We start from the raw sequence: 10,684 nt of genomic DNA on the forward strand, positions 1-10,684 counted from the left end.
TCCAGCCATTTGTGACATCATGGATGGACATTGAGGGTATAAGGCAAAGTGAAATAAGTCAGAGGGAGAAGGTCAAATACCGCATGATTTCCTTCATTAAGTAGTAGATAATAACAACAATAAACAAACACATAGGGACAGAGATTGGATTGGTGGTTACCAGAGGGGAAGGGGGGAGGGAGGAGGGTGAAAGGGATAATTCGGTACATGGGTGTGGTGATGGGTTGTAATTAGTATTTTGGTGGTGAACATGATGTAATCTATGCAGAAATAGAAGTACAATGATGTACACCTGAAATTTTTACAATGTTATAAACCAATGTTACTGCAATAAACAAACAAAAAAAAATTATGAAGGAAATGAAAGAGGGAATGAAAACCATAAAGAAAGAATAAGACACTCATATCAAATGAGACCCTCCTGCTCCCTTACGTGCCAGGTGTGTGCTCATAGCCTCAACTCTTCTAAATGCCTTACATGCAACACGCTTGCCCATATGATGTGACTGGAGGTTCCTAAAAGATCTACCCCACTCATTTCTCCCCATCACCTGTCAAATATATGAAATGCTCAATTTAGTCACCCTTTTTGCTAAAGATAGTGAACTTCTTAAAAAAAAAAGTACCCTTAAAGGTCAATATATTAGTGCACTAACATCTGTTAACATCTACGTCTCAAGTGGTTTATTTATTTAGCATGCCAATACGAGGGGATGGAATACAGATACTGTTAAGTTTAGAAGAGAGAAGACAAGTAGGCAGCTCAGAATAAGGTCCTCGGGCATCCAAAAGGACAGCAAGAAAACAAGAGTTATCTGAAAAGAGATGGAATGAAGACAAGAACGTAAAAACTCTGAAAATGGGGGTTGATTTTCTGAAGACAGTCTTCTTACTTTTTAGTTTTGCCCAGTATAAATCCTTACTTCTAAATTTTGCCTAGAGTCACTCATACCTTCCAGTCTAACCAAAAATTCCTCTAAGTTTTTGCGCTATATGACTAATAAATATTTTCCACCCAGCCAATGTGGAAGTTCCTTGACAATAAAACAGTTTTCACAAGAGCTTCCTGTCACTATTCAATCTAAATGGCTTATTCAGAAAAATGACTTGTGGAGAAACTCTTTAGCAAACTCAACAAAAGAGATACTTTCAGAGACTTAGATGGCCCAGAGAAAAACAGTGCCACATCTGTTTGTTCCCATCTTGAGAAAAATTTCCTCCCATTCTACAAAATCCCACCCAATAAAATAAGAGCATATTTCTTGCAGAACCAGGGATATTTGGAGCTGAGATTTTGGGATCAAAAAAAAAGTAACTAAAAATGAAAATTCCAGACAATAAATTAATTCGTTGCTTTGTCCACCAGCATCAACAATGTTCTACTATTATACCTTAGCCGTCAACATATAAAAGAATATTTTAACACCATGTAAACACTGCTCTGATTGGGGAGGGGTCCTTGCAAAGGTTACATTTCTAATCGTAAACAAAGGAGTTCTATATTTTAGTAGTATAGGACCACAGACTAAGGCCAGAACAAAAAAGAACCGGGTAAAAAGAAAAACAAAACAATGGACCAAACTTTAAATATGTCTTCCTGCTCCAATGCACTCATTACCGTTGGAACATTTGTAGAGGTGAACTTGTTGAAAATATTTCTGAATTAGTTCTTTTAGATGACAAAGCTCCTGTTAGAAATAACATTAATGTAGCAGAGTTATGATGTAGCCAGATCATTTTTTAACATCCAAGCAGTTACAAATGACTGAGCCTTAACAGAAACAAGGCATATTAACACACATGAAAAGGGGCCTCCTTCCTAGTCTAGGTGGAAGACTCTAAGACACAGAGAAAAAAGCAATTACTTGATTATATTGCAATTAAGTCTCTATTAATACAGTGGGTAAGTCATTCATCTTCTCCATGGCTCTGGGAAAGTCTGTTTCTAGATTATGTTTTTAAAGCACATAAAGTAAATTGCCAGTGGAGAAAAAGATTTATTTTCCTCTTATTTATTCCTTGTCAAAGGTTTATGAAAACCCTTCAATGGGGCAGTGGTAACAAAAGTTTTCACAGGATCAACAAGAGTGCCAAGACAAATCAAAAGGGAAAAAGAGTCTTTTCAACAAATGGTGCTAGGACACCTGTATATCCACAGGTAAAAGAATGAATTTGGACCCCTAGCTCACACTATGTACAAAAATTAACATACATGGACCAAAGACCTAAATGTAAGAGCTAAAACTATAGATCTCTTAGAAGAAAACATAAGATTAAATCTTCATGACCTTGGATTAGGTGATGGTTTTTTAGAAACGACATCAAAAATGCAAGCAACAACAAAAAATTTTAGATAAATTGGACTTCATCAGAATTTAAAACTTTTGTGCTTCAACGGACACCAATAAGAAAATAAAAAGACAACCTACAGAATAGGAGACAATATTTGCAAATCATACATCAGTAAAGAGTCTAGTACCCAGAATATGTAAGGAACTCTCACAACTCAATGACAAAAAGACAACCCAAGTTAAAAATGGGCAAAAGATCTGAACAGGGGCTAGCCCAGTGGCATAGTGGTTAAGTTTGCACGCTCTGCTTCAGTGGCCTGGGGTTCATGGGTTTGGATTCCAGGTGTGGACCTACCAACCGCTCATGAAGCCACGCTGTGGCAGCATCACACATACACAGAAGAAGAAGATTGGCACAGATGTTAGCTCAGGGACCATCTTCCTCAAGCAAAAAGAGGAAGAGTGGCAACAAATGTTAGCTCAGAGCCCATCTTCCTCACCAAAAAAAAAAAGATCTGAACAGACATTTCCCCAAAGAAGATATGCAAATGGCCAATAAGGGCATGAAAAGATGCTCAACATCATTAGTCATTAGGAAAATGCAAATCAAAACCACAATGACGGAGCTGGCCCCGTGGCTTAGCGGTTAAGTACGAGCACTCCGCTACTGGCGGCCCAGGTTCGGATCCCGGGCGCGCACTGACGCACCACTTCTCCAGCCATGTTGAGGCGGCATCCCATATGCAGCAACTGGAAGGATGTGCAACTATGACATACAACTATCTACTGGGGCTTTGGGGGAAAAAAAAGGAGGAGGATTGGCAATAGATGTTGGCTCAGGGCCAGTCTTCCTCAGCAAAAAAAAAAAAAAAAAAAAAAAACCACAGTGAGATACCACTTACCCATTAGGATGGCTATAAACAAAAAGACAAATAATAACAAATGTTGGTGAGGAAGTGGAGAAATGAGAACCCTCATACACCGCTGTGGTAATGTAAAATGATGCAGCCACTTTGGAAAGCAGTTCCTAAAAAGGATAAATTTAGAGTTACCCAGAAATTTCACTCTTGCTATATACCCAAAAGAACTAAAAACACTATCTCCACACGAAAACTATACAAATGTTCAGAGCAGCATTATTCATAATAGCAAAAAGTGGAAACAATCCAAATGGCCATCAACTGATGAATGGATAAAGAAAAGGTGGTATATCCATACAATGGGATATTATTCAGCAATAGAAAAGGAATGAAGTATATCCTACGACATGGATGAACCTTGAAAACATTATGCTGAGTGAAAGAAGCCAATTACAAAGAACCACACATTGTATGACTCCATACACATGAAATGTCCAGAACAGGAAAATCCATTGAGACATAAAGTAGATTAGTAGTTGCCTAGGGCTCAGGACATTGAGGGAAATGGAAAGAGACTACCAACAGGTATGTGGTTTTTTTTGGGGGGTGATAAGTTGCATAACTCTGTGAACATACTAAAAACCATTGAATTGTATACTGTAATTGGGTGAATTGTATTGTATATGAATTTTATCTCAATAAAGCTGTTAAGTTTTCACAGTAGAATTTAATTTCCACAAAGAATTGGAAAGTGGAAGAATATACATTGAAGACCTAGAAAGGAGAAGCATAGGGTTACCAAGTGTGTCATCCAAATGGAGTTCAGATTGATTTTCTGTGCCTAACACACTACATTATAGCAGAATGGGTGCGAATGCATACATCATACGGAAATCAAAGACAAAGTGAGGCAATCTGAGTCAATACATTAGGAATTCACCTACCCAGGGTGCTAACCATTGAGCTCCCCATTTTAAACTCCTTAGGTCAACTGAGAACACCCTATTCTTGATGTGGTCTATTAGGTTTCTAGGCATACCAAAAACAGAAAAAGCAGGTAGAATAAGGCTGCTGATACTACATTATTATTGGCTATAATTATGGTTAACTAAAAATCAGCCTGAGTAATTATGAATTATAAGCACTAACTCGTATTAACACTGTTTCCATCAAACATTTAACTAAGGAACTCCAAGAATTATCCAGCTATTATCTGACTGATTTCAACGAGTATCAAAAACACAAGTATATTTCCCTGTCAAACAAGTACCATGAACGTTGCCAGCGCCCAATATGATTTTGTTGAAAGACTATAAACAATCATGAACAAAAATGGTGTTTATCCATATCATCTGTCAAACCAATTAAACAGGTCAGTTCCCCACCTTTCCTTTGAAATGAATACCTCGATAACCACCTCAAGGAATCAGACCACAGACAAGTTGGACTTTTACTTGGGGTCATCAATTTCATGGTGGTTCACTACAGACCATTGGTAAGAAAAGAGGATATAGCTAAAAAATAAGAACCATACATATGTTGGTTTGGCAAGAAGAAGGCAGACTGATTTCTCTATTTTAAAATAAATTTCAGGGCAGAATACTTACTTGTTGGCTATTGTCCACAGTGCTAATTTTCTTTAAATAAGAGTAAATGCATTTATAAAAACCTACTAAATGCCTCCAGTGATGATAAGCACACATGACAGGCAATTTGTGCAGGAGGAGCTTAGAGGTAAAGGCCAGGTCACAACTACTGACCTTTGTCAAGTGAAAGCACTAGAGAGGGGCCCAGCTCTCCAGGCACTTGGATTATGAATCCAAAAAGCATGGGGAAAAGAGAGAGAAAGGAAAAAAGAGGAGTTAGATCCAAAGCATTTATCAGAAATGGTGATTCCAAATCTTTTGAGTCTTTGACTTCACACCGTTCACTACTAAAAGTGTGTGTGCCACAGACTTACTGAAGGGGAATCTCAATTACTTGACTCTCTTTCAAGATCTACAGCATATGTGAAGATAACCCAAGATGTTGCATAAAGAAGGCTGAGAAACACTAGTTTATACAAACCTTCAAAAAGCATTATTTGAATAATATTATATACAAGTCTTGAGTTCATTTTCAACACAGCGATTAATATTCCCTATGGCTGAAATACTATAGTTATTCCAAGTTGTCGGGGATTTTTCCTAATACAGGGCGCTAAGTTTTCAAAAAGAGCTGCAAGACATCAATAGTACAAAGGAATTATTTTCACATAATAGTGGGCCTCTGAAAATTCTAACGAAAAATTCTTTTTAGATACTATGGGAAGTATATTTGAATTTGTTTAAAGGGAATAAAAGAAAAGAAAAACTCATTCATCTATGTTTGGAGATAGGGGAAACAAGCAGATTAAATCAGTATCACATGCTATTCTAGATACTATTCCATCCTCCATTTGCTTTTCAGGCTTACAGATTGTTCCATGATACATCTTTTTCTTTTATTCCTAGTCTGTGATTTTTCTCTATTTTGGGGCTTCATGAAGCCATGCTTCCCAAGTTTACTTGCCTTGAAACTGACTGCACATGGCTTTGGAACTTAAGCTCTGAGCCTCAACTGGCTTCCCAGGAGGATTCAATTACATTGATATGTTTAGATGGGTCAAATCCTCAGAGGACAATGAATCAAGAATACCAGTAAGTAACAAATACAGAAGCAATGTTATGATTCACCTAAACTTTTAAGGAAACCAGAAATGCCTTTCACTTTCACACAAGTTCTCTGACTTTTCATTTCTAGAAATTTCACCACATCTATACTTCTTCTGAAAATAAAAAGGAGCAAATGAAATTCTCTCTTAGGAGGGCCCAAGTAATGTGTAGGGGAAAACTATGTCCCCCTAGGCCAAGTCAGGCATAACCAAAGATCAAGGGGAAAATTAGTCTCCTTTCTGGAGACATCCACAAGAGCAGTTTTTGCATGTCAATTAAAGTGCTGTGTGGAAAAAGAGTTGACGTAAGGGCAGATTTATCTAGGAATTCCTAAATCCAATGCAAGTTACAATAATAGAAGGTACATGGAAGCAAAATTAACACTTATTAAATGTGCACTATTTGCTATACCCTTTACATACATGCTTTGTCTTTTACTTAAATAGTACTCAAATTTTTAGAGTCAAACTATGGGAAAATTTCTCCCAACACCATCTTTCTTGAGGGTTAAAGTTACCACGGGGGAGGGCCGGCCCCGTGGCTTAGCGGTTAAGTGCGCACACTCCGCTGCTGGTGGCCCGGTTCGAATCCCGGGCGCGTGCTGACGCGTCAGCACCGCTTCTCCGGCCACGCTGAGGCCGTGTCCCACATACAGCAACTAGAAGGATGTGCAGCTATAACATACAACTATCTACTGGGGCTTTGGGAGAAAAATAAATAAATAAATAAATTTAAAGTTACCACGGGGGAAAATTAAACAAATATATTTACGTGTGTGTGTATAAAACCCTGCAGAAATAAAAATGCAGCCACTTCTATAGCCTCGCCAGTAATCTACACTTTAGGTAAATGTCACAATACCAGAATTTAACTCCCCATAATCTACAATTCATTGTGCCTGGTACCTAGTAGGTGTTCAGTGTTTGCTGTTTGTTAAACGAATATTGAAAATATTTGGAACACAAGCTTTTGCTTTGTTAATGTGCATTGAACACTCCACTCATAAAAACACATCCTGACACACACACACACATCTAGACATAGCCACACTGATGTCTACTCCTGAAAATGCCCTCATGACAAAAAAGAGAAGATAAATATTATGATAGAGTGGACAGGATGATGACAATTAGAGAAATTATGAAGGGAAATTCCAAACACTTAAAATTCTTCCATAGTCTTTTTGATGTCAGTTGTCTGGGTTTCCATGGAAATTCACAGGTGTCTAGAAAAAAGTAATCTATTCCTACTTCGAAACTTTAAGATTGCTCTCGGCCCTAATATCACACATAACCACAATCTTTTTACATCCTTATAAATGCCACATGAGAAAATTTACATTTGAAGGGAAGCCACATATTTACAAGTAATATGCAACATGTTCAACACACCTCAACCTAAATGAATACTGATTGCATCATTTATCATTTAAAGAGTAACTACCAGAAGTACAGGTGATTCTCACACTAGTGGACAAACGTTTCTACCAACCAGTCTTTTCAGTTCGTTGATCTTTTCTCTCTGGAACAAGTAGACCTAAATCTGCTGTGTGTGGTGGTTTGTGGTTTTTTATGCTGTCTTTATTCTGGACTTCAAACAAAACATAGGTGAAGTAGACTGGGATCTGTTTTGTTTGGGGGTTTTAAAAATATCAGAAGGCAACACAGAGTTTAACTCTACAGGGTTGTTAACCAGCAGATCGTTGTGCCAAAGAAGCAAGCCATAAAACACGCGCAAAATAAGGCTCTTTCCGAATAATTTTCTATGTAGGGAATAGATGGGAGCGCAAAACACATCAGTCATCAGCAACAAAACAGAAGCTTTGTTACTCGTTATCTGTGAACAAGAACTCGGGCCAGCGCTCCGCCCTGGCATCCGAGAGGCAGGGAATGATGAGTACAACCCTGTGCCGATCCCGAAGGTTCCGCAAGGGCTGCCTGGGGAGGCTGACCTCCGCCTGGACCAGGCACCGTCCTCGGGCGGGGAGAAAGCCCTACCAGAACTCTTCTGCTTCCAGCTTAGGGGCTGGAGTCGACGTCGCCGCCTTAACTTCCCTGCAGTTACTCTGGCATTCTTAAACCTCCTGCAACTACCTGCACTTTGCCAGGCACCCCGAAACCCACGGGGGCTCCGGCGACCCCCGATCCCGGCTCTCTGAGCCTGTGCCCTCGGGGAAGCCCACCCGGCAGGGGCCCCCGCGGGCGGCTTACCGAGCAGCGAGCCTATGAAGATGACGACCTGCACGGTGGTGGTGAACTGGCGGTACAGCTGCGCCTCGCCGAACTCCCCGAGCGCGCTGCGGTTGGCGCCCGCCGCCTCGGCGCCCGACGCGTTGCGCGGCTCGCTGGCGTTGCGGGAGATCCAGCTGCCGTTATGCCCCATGGCGAGACTGGGGCTCCGGCTCCACTCGTCGCCGGGCCGTCCGCTCGCCTCGGACCCCCGGGCCAAGCCTCTCCTGCCCCGCGCGCGGCGGGACGTGCGGGTGCCTGGTGGAGTCCTGGAAAACCCAGGGCAGCCGCGGGTCCCCTCACGTCTCCACCCCGCCAGCCCCGGCTCCTGGGAGGCGGGGAGGGACGAGGGCGAGGCTGCACCCCATTCCCGTTCCCTCCTGGGTGCCCGTCAGCAGCCACATGAAGGCGACACGGTCAGAGCCCGCCGAGCGTCGTCCGTCCCTTCTCGCCGGTGGTCAGCGCGGACAAGCCCACTCAGCAGAGATGGAAATACAGGAGGAGGCATCTGATTGTCAAGGAGGGCACTCTGCGCTCCCGCCGCTCCCTCCAACTTCTGCTTCTTCCACACCCCGAGGGCCGGGGCATCCCTCTCGAGTCCCCTCTGGCTGACGGGCTCAGCCCCTCTCCTTACAGGAAAGAGAACATTTGGCTGAAGCCGTTTTTCAATCCTGTTAGCTTCGAGGCTGGATGGCGGTGGGAAACCTGTGAAATGCCCAAGCCAAGTGGTCGGAGCCCCGAGGGGACCCCCGACTCCCCAACGGCGCCCATGGACTGCGCAGAATGCCCTGGATCTCCCCAACAGCCTCGCCCTCGGCGCCTGGCCGTCACCAGGACGCCCGCGCCGTCTCCTCCCGCCCAGCCCCTTGCCGGGGGCTCCAAACTCCCTCTTCGGCGCCGGCTGTAGGGTCCCCGTCCCACAGCCCCTCTGCCTCTGCACGGCCTAGCGCCCCCTTTCCTGGCCCCGCTCCGCCCTTCCGCTGCCGGGAGAGAGCTTCGCGGCTGTGAGGAACCCCAAATAATGCCCCAGAGGCATACGGCCACTGCCTCCTCGGCCGCCAGACTGCCGGCGCGCGCCTGGGGCAGTGGGGTACGCGCGGCCCGCGAGGGCGGTCACGTGACGCAGAGGCCCCGCCCCCCCACGCCTGGGCGTCCGCAGGACGGCGCCATCTTGGCCCTCTGGAGCGTGACTGCCGCGGCGGGCACCGTGGGAGGCGCGCAGGACACTGTCGTGGCTCCTCCCGAGCTCCGCTTCGTATGCTAGTGTCGTTACTCCTCCTTGTCTCGTCAGTAGTGCCTGAGGCTCCTGATTACAGGTCGCTACCACGTGGGCAGGGATCCCAGTCTCCTGACTCCTCAGTCAGGCCTTGGGTGTCTGAAGCACTTAAAAAAAATGAAATTTAGGAAGCCAGTGCACGGTTTCCTGGGCCTTTTTATTGAGCCTCATTTATAAAAGGTACACAGTATAACCCAGGTCTGGTGGGTTTCGAGAATGAAGAGCTGGGGAGGGAGCGATTTCCTGCGAGCTGTTGCAAAAGGTTGGGAAGCTGGGATAACCAAGTAAAGGAGAAGAAACAGTAAAGTGAGAGAAGCCGAATGGGGAGAGGATCTTGTAAGGCACCCAGAGAAAAGATCTGGGGAAAAGAAAAGGAGAAATGAGACAGGAAAAGACAACTAAAGATCTGTTTGTTTTGACTTAATGGAAACTGGATTCTTTTTAATAAATGAAGGACGTGGTAGAGAGCTTTGACATGTTGACTGATAGGACTAGGTCCCAGGATTCTTAAGAATTTATTAAAATACAGAGTTATTTCTTGGTTGTCTCAAGGCGGATCCTTCTACAATATGACTACTACACCTTCACTGGTAACCCTTATTACTTACTCGTCTTCAAAGAGCAAAAATCCATGTCTTGTACATCTTTGGATTCTCACAATACCTGCACATAATAATCACTCATGTAAGCAGGTATTTTAAACGTTTTGGAGGCCAAAAAAAAAGAGGAGAGGGAAAATTACTGGTTAATTGTATTTTCAAAAAAAAAATGCCATTTCTAGTAGTTAAAATTTGTTATGGGGTGCTGGCTCAGTGGCCTAGTGGTTAAGTTCACGAGCTCTGGTTTGCAGCCCAGGGTTGGTAGGTTCAGATCCCTGGGGTGGACCTACACACCACTCATCAAGCCATGCTGTGGCAGTGTCCCACATACAAAAAAGGGAGGAAGGTTGGCACAGATGTCAGCTCAGGGACAATCTTCCTAACCAAAAAAAAAAAAAATTGTTATGGGAGCCCAAACATATTTTTCCAGATGAAACCCCTTACACTATAATCCTTATGAAGCAAAAAGTGTAATAATAATTCACCAACATCCAGCACACTCCTTTAGGAAGGGTTGGGGAAGAGTGTGTCTAAATGAGTTGTTAACAGTTATGAAAATACCCTTTTACTCACCTTCGCCTGACACCCCTTATTCAAAACTGCTAAGAAGGATTGGGATAAGGGTGTAGGAAAGAGTCAATTTTGCAGTTGTAAAGAGTGTTTAATAAAGCAAGAAACCTCTCTCATTTTTTTATTCTGCAAAGATACCGGTAAATTCTCTACGGCCCCTAAACTGG

General features: G+C 43.1%; 1 protein-coding gene across 3 annotated transcripts in view; it reads right to left on the reverse strand.

Annotated features, from left to right (window-relative positions):
- GPR176 (G protein-coupled receptor 176) overlaps positions 1-9,124 on the reverse strand; it is a 113,929-nt gene extending 104,805 nt beyond the window's left edge. The window contains exon 1 of one of the 3 annotated variants that reach the window (XM_087424972.1): positions 8,055-9,124. In XM_087424972.1, the coding sequence (XP_087281098.1) occupies positions 8,055-8,226 (172 nt within the window). In that variant the 5' untranslated portion in view covers positions 8,227-9,124. The remainder of the gene's footprint in view (positions 1-8,054) is intronic. The other 2 variants (XM_087424988.1, XM_087425006.1) reach the window with 2 other exon arrangements.
- Between the last annotated feature and the right edge of the window lie 1,560 nt (positions 9,125-10,684).

The sequence above is a fragment of the Ceratotherium simum genome, chromosome 3 (genome assembly GCF_057802395.1).
Source record: "Ceratotherium simum simum isolate JZ-2026a chromosome 3, ASM5780239v1, whole genome shotgun sequence".
NCBI classification, from domain to species: Eukaryota; Metazoa; Chordata; class Mammalia; order Perissodactyla; family Rhinocerotidae; genus Ceratotherium; species Ceratotherium simum.